Genomic DNA, 12705 nt, shown 5'->3' on the forward strand with positions numbered 1-12705 from the left:
GGTTTTTCAACACAGCCTGGCTGTGGTACTAGCTCCTCTGTGTTTGACAGCTCTTCAGGAGCAGGTTATCTAAACTCAAGTCAAGTTACAGGACTTGGGGTTTTCCTGTACTTTGCCTTCTCCTTGGAGAGGTGTGTGGGAATGGTCCTAGGCTTATTAGAAAGCAGGTGCGTGTCTGGGCTTGAGACTTACCTGAGTATTTGTAACTTCTGTTTCTGCTGTGTTCCTTGTTAGGAAATGCATCTGTTTGACAGACCTGGAGCAAACAGCCATTGCTTCTCTGGTTCTTGCTGAGATGCGACAGTAACAGGTTCCTTGCGCTTTCTACCTGTCTGAACTTGTGGCAGTCTGGATTGAATAAAGGAACACAGACGCCTTCAGAGCCCCAACGGGGGCAAGGGGGTTTATGTTGCTGCTGACAACACAGTTGTGTGTGCCTGACCATGGATGTTGCCTTGGACTGCCAGTCACTAACTGTTAAAGGTACAGGAGGTTAAGGTGCCTGAAAGGGAGGGCATGACCTGCTTGCTAGCTGTTGATCTGTGAGGCTTCAGGCCTCCACTTCAGTGGACTTTTGGCATCTTTGCTGTCTTGTGTCAGGTTTTGGCCCCTGGTCTCTGAGGCAGGTTTCTGCAGGGGTGAGAGAGATGTGGCAGCGGGCTGGGAGGAGTGAGATAATGTCTGTGGGGGTGGGAGCAGAGTGTGCCCCAGTTATCTTGGAGGTTCTTGTCTGGTTTAAACACCCTATTTTAGTTCTGTGGGAACTTCATTTGCATACATATTTTCTTTAGCTTTCCCAAGAAAGAGTCTTGGGCCAGCTGGGCTTCTGGCTGAGGTACAACTTTGGTGTAATCTGAGCAATGTAAATTATGCTCCTCTGCCTTCACCCAGTGGGGCTGAAAGGCAGGGAGGCAGGTTCAAAGCCTAAATAAAAACACTGTGAGCCAGTTCTCCTTCTCCTTGCAGAGGATTTGTTTAACAGGGCCAGGTGAGGATGTTATCTTACCCTTCCCATTGCATCTTTGTTAAAAACTGGAAGCCTTAAAGGTAAGGGGAGAGTAAGCACTTGCTTAGTTTAAGACTTCTGCTTCTCAGTGGAGTAAGTTGTGGGCTGGGCAGGGCTTGCATGGCTATGCAGTCCCTAGTCTGGCTGTGCAGCCCCTAATACCCCTGGCTCCCTGGGCACAAACCTGGAGCAAATTGCTATGTGGCAGCTGCATACAAATGATGAGGTGCTGCTTTGAAAAGCAGGTGCTTAAAAGCATGATGAGTGCAGTCTTGCTGTTGGGTTGAATGGCTTCTTAGAGCAAATTGTGTGCCATCCTGTCTGTACTCCAGGCTAATTGGGATATTTAATTGGTGTGTACAGACATGCCTAACTAGTGGGTTACATGCTTCTATCAATCTCATGCTTCTCTGCATGGCTGAGCCTCTGACGGGAAATCTCGCTTCAGCCTGGTGTAGGAAAATGTTGGTTCAAATGCTCTTGAGATGCAGGATTTTCTTCTGTTTGTTTCTCCAGCAAGTTGCAAGAGAAGTGGTTTTGCTGCTGGCAGCACTGTGCTTCCCAAAAATGTATTCCTGCCTTCTTCAGGGAAAAGGGCACGTCTTGCTGCTCTGCAGTGTCGAGCCTGCCAGACACCAGGAAGGAGAGGTTAAACCGCACTTGGTGGCAGGGAAGGACTGTGGTGGTGAGAAGCAGCAGTCTGAGCCATGCTGCTGTGGCAGCTGCCTGCAGTGGAGGCAGGGTGAGGGAAAGTTGGGATCCAGCTCCTTGCATTGGGAGTTGCTACATGTTGCTAAGTGGGAGGCCTGTGGCTGGTAAATGTGCTTATCAATAGTCCTTGATGCAACTCCGAGTTGGAAATGAAGTCAGTGTATTTCCTTGTAACCCCATTCCTCCTCTTCTGGCCCCTCTTCATTTCAAGCAGCTGTTTTCTGGGGCTGAAAAGCTGAAGTGATTTGAGAAGGCAAGGCTTCATATGGCTGTAATGCTACAGCTTTGGAGTTGCTAAATTGGTAAAAGTCCCCCATCATAACAAATTACCCTGGTGCTGCTTAAACACAGCCCAAACTGAAGGACAGCTTTAGAACCTATCTGTGTCTTGTTCTAAAATATGTGCTTATCAGGCTTGTATCTCGCATTCCTGGGAGGATACTTGCCATGGCTGGAAGGCTGTGGAGCTGGGAAGAATCTGAATAGCTTTTTCCCCTTGAGCCTCATGGAGTGGGTTAAGCAGCTGGATAGAAACCTTTCCTCTGATGGCTTGGGTCTCAGCCCTGCGTAGGGCCAGGAGGCTGCTCCTGCACCCACCTGAGCTGGCTGCTGACAGGGGAAGGAAGGCTGATTGCTTATAAAAAAGGGGAAGAAAAAGTCCTCCCTCTTTAGTTTTGTATTTCTGTGGTTAAGGGAGTGACATCTTGGGGCTGGAGGAAGCAGCTACTGTGCTGGGCACATGTCTCATGGTCCCTTTGGCCTTTTGCCCTACCACCCCACTGCTCCCCCTCAATGCCTGCTCTTTGTCTCACAATTTTGCTGCCCCAGCTGGGTCTTACTCCATCTACAAATCCACTCTTTTTCGCCCTCTCAAAGCAGCCCCGCAGTGCCTCCAGCCCCCAGACTGTGTGCAGGGGTTCAGCCAAGCGCTGGCAAAAAGTCCCACCTCCCACGGGCCAGTGACCATGCTGTTAACATCCAAATGCTGCTGCAGCAGCTTGTTGCTCCTTGACCTCTTGCTTTGAGGAGAAAGGGTGCAGGCTTGGGGATGTTCATGCAGTGGAGGGAACATCTGGTGTGCTGGGACAGGTGCTGGTGGGGCCATGGGGAGCTGGATAGCCCCATTGCCCCCTCTCGGGTACCCAGCTGAGCCAGCCCAGCTCCATCCCTTGGCTTTATCCACTCAACATGGGCAGGAGGTGGGTGTGGGAGCCTGGGTGAGCGACAGTCCTGGAGCTTTGTGCAACCCTCAGCTTTAGCACAAGGCAGGAGAACCTGTAAAGGGAATAAATGAATGGATGTAGGGAACAGAGTTAGGTTTGTTTCTGTTTGTTGTGGTTTTTTTTCCATGTGGTTTAGCTAAAGGCCAGGAGGGACTTACCATAAGCTTAGGACATGGTTGTTGTCAGAGAAGTAAAATTAGATTATTTTTTCAAAAAAGATGTAGAAAAAATAAAAAAGCTGCAGCTTGCTTCCTTCCCTTAGCAAGTCTCTGACTGTTGAGCTGGCTTAGGCCAGCCTGCTGCAGTCCTGGCAGTGTTTTCAGCAACAGCTGTCTAAAGAGGATGTTTTTATTAAAGAGCAATAGTATCTGCAGTAAGGTATCTCTGCTTTCTCGCATACTGCTGCTGGTTTGGAGCAGGTAAGACGCCTCCCTCTGCTCCCATGGACCTCTGGCTATGCTTCAGCTCTGCAGCCACTTCCCCAGGATGTTTGGCCCTGCACCAGCCAGCAAGTAAATCCCTGTGTTGCTGCTTGCCCACAGCAGGAGAGCAGCAGTTAAACACCATGTTCATTTAGCTCGGAAGTAGATGTCTTGGTAGGAGGAAAAACAACCTAGCCAAGCCTGAAGGTCTTTGCCGTAAACAGCCCAAAATCCATTGCCAGGAGCGCAACTGTGCTGGTTCGTGGTCCCTGTGCCTTGGCTGGCTTTTGGTTGAAGCCGCAGCTGGAAGCTGTTGTGCAAAGATCACAGCCAAGCGGCTGTGGCCAGGGCTGGGGGCCTGGAGGAGCTTTTTCAGGTGCCAGCAAATGCTGATGACCCTGGAAGTGTGTTCTGCAGGAGTGTGGCAGGATGTTGTTGAGGATGCATGTAACTGCTGGTTGTTTCGAGCCATTAGAGCTGCATTCATCACCTTCTGCTTCTGGCAGAAGGGAGCTAATCACCCTAGGAGGCCTTTTTAGACTATTTTGGTGTGTGATACCAACCTTGCCAATGAGGCAGTGGCTGAGCACGGTGAGAAAATGATGAGCAATCATTTCTCCGCAGCCCTCTTGTTATCCTGGGAGCCAACAGCTTGGATTCACCTCCCCCTCTGTGACCAGCAGTGGCGGGAGGAAGTACTGCTGGCATTTTGGAGAGCAGCCCCTTTCCTCCCACCTCAGCAAGGTGCAGGCATGCTGGCAGCCCTGCCAAAGCAATGCAGCTGTTTGATTTTTTATAGGATTTAAAGTCTGGCTTCCCAAATTCTTTGTAATAGAGTAGTTGAGAAAAGGCCATGTAAAGCTGGCTGCTCCCTCCCTGCTTGCTGTGGATGCTCAGATAGTAAAACCCCACTGTTGCTACTGCAATAGTCTGGTTCAAGGGCTGAGGTTCATCTCTACCTACAGCTGTGTCTGCACCTGAGCTGGGCACCCTTGGCTCCTCCAGTCCAGGCAGGGATGGATGATTTCTCTGCCTCCTGCAGCCATAAAACTGCCTGCAGCTGCTGATGCTTGGTCAAGCTGCCCACAAAAAGGTGTTTAAGGGGGTTGGTGCAGCCTTTCACCTGTTGGCTTTGGCTGTCCCAGCCTGGCAGCCACCTCCTGGCAGCATGTGACATCTGGTTCACCCATCATCGTGGGGCTAAGAGTGCTTTGACCCCTGTAAACCCACCTGATTTTTAAGCTGAACAGGCAAGATGGCAGCTGCCCACAAGCAGAAGGGTTTTGTGTTCATGGCCACCTTGCTTACTGCAGGCCAAGCAGCTTTGGGAAGGACATGCAGGAGGAAAATCCTGGTGCGCGGAGGTCCCTGGGCTGGTGGACCCCACACAGATGCAGCCTTTGCTGCTTGCAGCCTCCCTGTTGCTGGAGTATAAATAGCCTCTTCCCAGGGCTGGGTTTGGCTGGGCGGTGGAGGGAGGCTTTTCAGGAATCCACGCTGGGTTTTATGTGACCCTCTCTGGATATAAAAAGAGACCTTAAATTAGACATGTGAAGCCCATGGCAGGTTGGTCTCATTTTCCTCCCCCAGTGCCATCAGCCCTCCCACTGCAGACAGGTGGGGGCAGCTGAAGGGTTGCAGGCATAGGCTGAGGTGGCTGAGGAGGGACTCTTCATTGTTTCCTTCCTTGCTTTTAATTAAGCCTTTGCCCTTGCCTGTTACTTGGTTATCCATCTTGCAGCTGCTGAAAGCCTTCCCTGCCTCCTGGAGGTGCTCAGGTCCCTGTGGAAATCCCACTCTCAAGAACAAGCTCCAGAGGTAAAACTAGTTAATGGAGTAGAGATGAAAACAGTCACTCCCTTCATTTCAAGATTGGAAGCCAAATACTCCAGCTTCTCCCTTTTCCCATTTATTTGCCTATAATTGCAAACACACTGGCTGCAGAAGCTCAAACCCCCATCTGACACCATCAGGAGTAAAATGCTCCTCTCAGCCAGCTGCACTTCTCCAAGGGATGCATTTTGGCTGAGGTACTCCTAAGACCAGTATGACCAGTACCAAGCAGCTCCTTGTGCTGGGGTTTGCTGAGCTGGGCTGGAGAACAGGGTAGCTGTAAGTTCAGCTGCTAGTGCTTATCACACAAGACCTATGTGCTGAAGTGATGCTCAGTGGCACCTGTATTCATTGACCCCTCTGGCTTATGGGTGCCCCGTGCTCCCTGTCCAAAGGTATTTACCAATTCCTTACTCCAAAATGTAATGAACTCCAAAATTTTTGATGAGAGCTGAAGGTGGAAAAGTTTGACCTGCTTGAGCCAGACAAGGGATTTGAACCTTAAGACACCTGCTGAGCTCTTCTGGAAAGGGCCTTTTTTTGATCTTTCCTCTTGGAGTTTGTCATTCTTGTACAAATAATTAAACACTCCTCAAGAAAAAGAAAGGCTGTGCCCACCCTGGTAGCCATATGCAGTACCAGCTACATGCGGTAGCCAAGAAAGAGTCCTCCAGTCCTGCCACTGCTGTGAGAAATGGGGCAGGTTGTACCCAAACACAGCTCTTTGAAAAGCTCAAGCAGCAGCTGAGCTGGCTCCAGGTGAGCCTGGAGCAATGGCTCAGCTCTGATACTGCGTTAGCGAGAAAAATGATTTGTTAGGAGTCAGTAAACACAGTGACTAATGAAAATGCCATCTTGGCGACAGGGACATGTGAACGTGGGTGGGCATAGCTGACACACACAGGCCGTACGTTCAGCTTGAGCTGACTCCGAGCTGCTGGTGAAGACACTACGTAGCCAAGTCAAAGCATGACCGACAACCACTGGGATGACAGCAGCTAGCGAGCGCCGATTCCACTACAAGCTCTGCGTCAAAGACACAGTGTCGGCAGCAGAGATCTTGGAGCCACATGGCTTTCTGCTGGCCCACAGCTAATATTTGTGCTTGGTACTTTCTGCTCCCATTCCTTGTGCAGTCCTGCCTGCCCCACCAGCAGCCTCCGGGCTGGCTGATGGCAGGGCTATGGAGGAGGCAGGCAGCAGCAGAGGCAGGCAGATGTTCAGAGCCGTGAGCCAGCACAGAGGGATGCAGGGCAGCACCAGGACCTGTCCCATGTGCTGGTTCAAATCCAGCCCCCCCTTCCCCACGTAGCAGTGGCAGCCCCCAGGCTCGCACCCTCTCACCCATTCCCAGTCCATCGGCACAGGGATTTCTCTACTGGGGCAGCTCCATCACTGTCGCCTCACATCAGCTCGGGCCCATGCTGCTATTGCCTGGGCTTGCCGAGTATAAAATTTCTGATCACTCAAAGAACTGGTCATTTGGGAGAAGTAGTGCCAGAGAGTAGTCGCGCCTTTAATCTCATTTAATGGCATTTAGCACATTGATACTTCTGCTAGTACCGATGGGACCCGCTTGTGGACCAGTGTTTCGACCACTGATGTTCAAGAACATCTGCACGAGCAGAGTTCAGCAGTGAGCAGAGTCAGCAGCACATGGGAAGACCAGCAGGGAATCAGTCTTCATCACTGCTGCGAGTTCAGAGTTTAAATTAATCCAATGTGGGGGCCTGGGAATCAGCCGTGAACGCCTACGAGCCTCCTCCTTCTCTCTTTTGGCAGATGGCAATCCTGCTAACAGCACTTGCATAAGGTGGCCTTGCAGAACAAGCAGAGCAGAGCTGGAGAGTTTTTGCTGGTTATTACATGCTGGATCCCAGTGAGGTTGGCCCAAATGCTAAATCATCATCACAGCCTCTCTTGAAGTTAGACCAGTCCTGTAGTACCTTGAGTTACTGCAGAAGGGAGAATGGGGGGCCTGTAGCAGCGTGTCTTCCCTGCTGCTTGTCTCTAGGGTGGCTTGGCTGTAGGCTGGATGATGACCTGCCAACCAACGGCACCTAACAACTCCATCTCCATCTTTACCGTGTGCTCCCACCAGGCAGGAGGCAGCAGAGTCTTTGAATGCACAGCACAGGTCCCAGTGTTGGCACAGGAGACCATCTTTCATGCTCTAGGTCAGCACCCCTGTGGGCCCATTGTGCCCCTCTGTCATGCCACGTGGATTTTGTGGCTACTTTTGGGTCTAAAATTCCAGCTGCACCCTAACAAGCTAGGAAGCCTTCAAAATCATGCAGGAAGCAGGAAAAAAAATGCTTCATGAGCTGCCTAGCTTCTAAACTGTCTTTTCTTAGGTTATCCTGGTGTAGCATTTCCCAGTTATTTTTTTGAAATACTTTCCTCATTGTCCTGTTCCCCTTTTACCTTGAAAGCTGGCGCTGCTCTAGAGAAGGCTGCAACCAAAACAGGGCACCTTGGTTTTCCTCAACCTGTCTGTTGCTCGTTGGCTGAAAACCCCACTGCTCGTTTACTTCCAGCACTCTCCATGTTTTTAATGATGCCCGTATTTTTTTTGTGAAAACCATAAACCCCATAAAAAATGGTGTGCTCTGTACACTTTCCATTACTCCTAAGTCGAGCCTATTTACCCTGTCCAAAGGCACTCTGCAGATCAATAAAATACCTACTTAGATCTTCTGGCATTTCACGCTGACTGATTATGTCCCTCTCAACTGAAGACAAATTGTGAAGCAGTAAACTCACATAAAACCAAAAACACAAGCAGATCCATAATACTTTCCTGCTAAGCTAATCCTGCTGGGTATCCCACTAAAGGTAACCTTTTCCCTCTGAAATGGCACAGTCATTTTTATGTGTGGCACTGAATCACACCACTACTAAATCAGGATTGCATGACATTCCCTTGCACGGGTTTAGAAGATCATGTGAGGAGCAACATAAGGGAGAGGCTGCCCTAGACTTTCTAGGTACCTATGCTGCTCAAACAGGACACAAATCCAACAAAGGAGCCCAGCTCATAAAAAGCAAGAGTTCTCATCCTACATGCTTGCGAACGCAAGTCTTGGGAGGACTCAAACAGCACGAGGAGGACAGCAATGCGTGCAGGCTCTGGCTGTTGCTGGCGAGCACATAATGTACTGTAGCAAGACATGAAGACTGACTTCCTGGGTTCCTCTCAGCATCCTCGGGTATCTCCCGCAGCCGTTAGCAAGCTGGGTCCTGCTCACAGAGCCTGAAGAGACATAAGTCAATGGCAATATTTATGAAAGCACACACACATCCCTGGAACGTGATCTATTCTTCGAAAACTCTCAGTAGTCCACCTCCTAGGAACTGGACACTTCATGCCATGGAAAGCTGAGCATCAGCAGGAAGCATATCTATAGAGAGGTACTTACAGGAACAATTCTAGAAAAAATTAAGTGAGCAAAATTAAAATGTGTGACTTATACATAAGGGGTCAGAGTTGTTTTACAAACCTGCGAAGGCATTTGACCCCCCCTCCCAACCTTTCGTTGCTTCCAAGTGGACCAATAATGGAATGTTTGCTTTTCATGCAGACCCATTATTTTATTACTATGTGCAGAAGTGATGCACACATCTGAAGGACCTGAGGGAATGTGAAAGTTGTGCTATAAAATCTCACCTTCTGCTTCATTTACAGGTATACTAATGAGTTTTTTTTCCACTCTGTTTTCTTTGCTCTTTTTTTTTTTTAACATAAAAGCTTTGAGAATATAATTAAGTAGTCCTCTCCCATCTCCCTCCTAAAAAGGATGCTGAATAGACAACCCTTGCAATGTGCATTTCAAAAATGGAGGAACAGAGACACGGATACATTAAGCAATCTTCCTCAAAATACATGGAAAGCCAGTGGCAAAGCCAGCAATAAAAACATGGTGTGAAAGAAACCTTCATACCTACACTATATAAATCACAACATGTGTTCAGTCAATAATGTAGAACATTGCATGGTACAAATTAAAATAACGCTTTTATTGATATGCTTAAACATAAAACATAGGTAACACCATAAAAACCAAACAAAAGGTAAATCTATTCTTTGATGCACCTAATAGACAAACATTTCTTTTTGTTTTTGTTTTTTTTTCTCAGTAATCACCTGGAGGGGATTGTCATCTTCCCACTGACCTGTGTATCAAACAGCCTCTGCTTTAGGGGTTTCTAAGTGTGCTGATTTGTTCCCATGGAGTCTAAGGACTGTGATGAGCACCGTGGTTGTGGCTGTTTTTCCTAAAGCCTGATCCCAAAAGGAGCATCATGTCTGTTCCACCCAAAGACTGCACAAAGGTTTGTGCATCTTTGCAGCCTTCCAGACAAAGCCCTGACAGATCCCAGCAGAAGTAAGGGCGTGAACCTGGTTCTACTGGAATGCAAATCCACAAAGTTACGGGTTCCTCTAGGACACATTTTCCCTCAGAGTCGTCGAGGCTTGGAAAAGCCACAAAGCTACCAAGAAAAAGTAAGATCAGAACTCAAAATATTTCTAATAAAGATAAATCTAATACAAGTTTATTCTATAAATATTTTTTTCCTGTCAAAAGACAAAACACTTATAGAAACATATAAGAAATATTCCTTGGAAGAAAAATGAAGCTACAGAAAATTACAAAGTATCAGATGCTTTAATTTAACTTGAACCTTGCCGAATTACCCTGTGCTCAGTCCTGTCTGTAAACCCACCACAGTTCCCTCAGTGCAATTACTCTAATTTGCTCTTGCTTCATAAACACTTTTGTTAATCACTCTTGTCTTCTCCTTGGTAGTGTCTGTATTCTGGCTTCAGCTCCCATGTGTTTTTGTGGGTCCCCTTCACGTTGTAGATACCTATGTCTCTTAAAATTTCTTTCAAGTATATCTGAAAGAAAACAAAAACTCAAATTATACAGGCAGGCGATTGCCATGGTTCCTACATGATGTCACACGATCTGCTCAAACACATTGACTTGGTTCATAAGAATGACCCGGCAGACCGCAAGGTTGGCTGATCAGCACTAACTTATGCAATTATGACTCTTGTGACGGACTTCAACCCCCCAGGCACCAACAGGGATTACAGCAGCTCGGGTGTAATGCCCGGCGCAAGCCCCAGGGATGCAACAGGGAGCACCTGAGCCCCAGGGTTGACAGCTCCCGGGCTGGCCTTGCACAGCCCTGCCAGGGTGGGGGGTGAAGAGTCAGGTACTGGCTGGCTGGATGCTCCATGGGCTGCTGAAACAAAGCTCCTGGAGCCTGCAGGAGGGCGATGGCGAGGTTACTGCAGACCTGCAGCAGTAGCACCCACCCATGGGTGAGCTAGCCAAGACGCTCCCCAGCTCCGCTCTCAAAACAGGGCGCTTGCAAAATCAAAAGGCTGAGATATGCCTGACGTACCCTGAGTGTTAGACACACAGTTGGTCTAAAAACCTGTGCGGTTCCATTTCTCACACGACTGTGGAGGAATGGGGATGCAGCAGGCTTTCTGCCCTGGGAGCCCGCTGCAGCCACAGTTAGCGAGCCGCGCGGGTGGCCACTGTGTGCAAGGGGCTTCCTGGGGCGGTGTGAGACAGCCACTGTACAGGTCTGTACATCACCATTACCTCACACATCCTCCTCGTGATGGAATTTCTCCACCTGAGCTAAAAGCTCTAGGCTTTTCGGCTTCCTTGGGCTGGGATTATCTTGAAACTCCCTGCCTTATTCAGACCCCATCAAAGCCCCAAGCCGTTCGCTTTCATGCTGTTTTGCAAAGCTTTAAGCTTTTTATTATGGCTTCGCTTTTAGAGGAGAGCTGAGTAGGTGCCAGAGGTTTTTCTATTACATTTAAATATTAAGGCTAGGAAGAGAAATTAAAAAAAAACAAGCAAAGCTATGATAACCAGTAGTATAATCTTTGACACAAGGCAGCTCACTAATATCACCCTCCTTTACTCTTTATAATAAACACCAGTAATTTGTTTCATTTTTTAAAGAGCCATTTGCCTGCTTGTTTGTTTAAATATTAATCAGGACTGACTTGAGTGGATCGCCATGGCAACTACAGTCCACAGTTTAAGAATCCCCCCATTAAATTCATAATTGCTTTAGTTTGAGCAATTTAGTCCTCTTTGAGTGCATATATTGAGCTGGAGTTACTGGAACCCTTTTATTTTCTGTATCTACAGTTCCACTAAGTGAAAATACCAACATACTCCAACTTGTAAAAAAAAGCAAATATTTGAGGATGATATAGGAAAAAAAGAAAGGCCGATTGCCCAGTCTCTTCCTTACAGGCTTCCCATTTTTTGCTAAATGGAAAAGTTGGGAAACAAATAAAAAGTATATTCTTAGTCAGTAAAAAAAGTCTCATTTAGAGAAACCGATTGTTTCTCTCTCTCCAGGTACACATCAAAAATTTACAAAGCAAAAAAATCTGGATCCCACAGTAATGACGATACTCTGTTTGGACTCATGTAGCAAAGTGGATCTTAAAAACCTATCTCGAAGCAACAAGGGCTGTTTAAAAGATCACTTTGTCCAACAAGTAAGAAAGGTGACTGTAACAGACTACGTATACAAACTTTCTTAGGGTCTTGTCTTTGACCAAAGCGGCTGCGCGCAGGAGCCGTGTGCAGGGAACCGGGGGTTCATTTTGCACTGCAGGGATGGCTCGTCAGCTTTCAAGGGTGCATGATGCAAACCCCAGCAGGTGGCAGCAGGAGATCAATATACATCTCTTAACACACCTTTCCACATCTCATCTATTGCAGAAATGCTGCCATTATTTGAGAGTCAGGTACCTAAGACCAATGTACTCACTACAACAGCAATTAGTGCGCAAACGTTTTTGTACAACAGCACTGCTGTTGCGCAATGCATTTTTTTTAAAAGGTGATGAAAGCAGGTGAAAAAGTGATTTCTATGTAAGTATGTGTAGGTGTGTATACCTGCATAAACACTGCTTTGCTTGCAATCCTTGGGCATGCACGTGAGGTAGGTTTCAGTAGTGTCACTGACAGGCACTTCAAAAGATGGCAGAGCAGGTGGAAGAAATACTCAGATTCAAGGTTAAATTCTGCTCTAGACCACATGGACAGATTAATGAGAATTGGGAAAAAAGTATAATTGCATCTTGTCCCATGAACTACATCTATATGCAGTTCCTGGGCTGAGAGACCTAGTCTGCATCTGGGAAGCCAGGTCACAAGGTGTGATGATGCCACAGGGCTCAGGCAGAATGAAGCTGCTATGGCTGCACAGTCCATGGCTCCCAGTGGCTCGCTGCTGTTTGGTGGCAGTATCTTTGGGTGATGTTTTGCATGAGGCAGTTCTCACCTCTCACTACGTGCTCATGGCTCCGAACCACCCACTCAGTTAAATGAAGGTTACTTTTAGTTTCAACTAGTTTTCAGATCCAATTCCCCAGGCAGTTCCGCTTCTCTCTGGGCAAAACTTCCATGAGTTTTGATTCACCAGCATAACAAAATTGAACAAAACCAACCCAAATTGA

General features: G+C 47.8%; 1 protein-coding gene and 1 non-coding gene across 3 annotated transcripts in view; one reads left to right on the forward strand and one right to left on the reverse strand.

The window, feature by feature from the left end:
* The first annotated feature begins 237 nt into the window (after window positions 1–237).
* Window positions 238–373, forward strand: LOC132318747 (small nucleolar RNA SNORA31). Its single transcript, XR_009484380.1, has one exon. It is a non-coding gene; the product is annotated as a small nucleolar RNA SNORA31 (small nucleolar RNA).
* An 8818-nt stretch (window positions 374–9191) lies between these two features.
* GTF2F2 (general transcription factor IIF subunit 2) overlaps window positions 9192–12705 on the reverse strand; it is a 90523-nt gene continuing 87009 nt past the window's right edge. For both annotated transcript variants that reach the window (XM_059836313.1, XM_059836303.1), the window contains one exon: window positions 9192–10095. In XM_059836313.1, the coding sequence (XP_059692296.1) occupies window positions 9976–10095 (120 nt within the window). In that variant the 3' untranslated portion in view covers window positions 9192–9975. The remainder of the gene's footprint in view (window positions 10096–12705) is intronic.

Source organism: Gavia stellata, chromosome 1 (genome assembly GCF_030936135.1).
Source record: "Gavia stellata isolate bGavSte3 chromosome 1, bGavSte3.hap2, whole genome shotgun sequence".
Taxonomy (NCBI): Eukaryota; Metazoa; Chordata; class Aves; order Gaviiformes; family Gaviidae; genus Gavia; species Gavia stellata.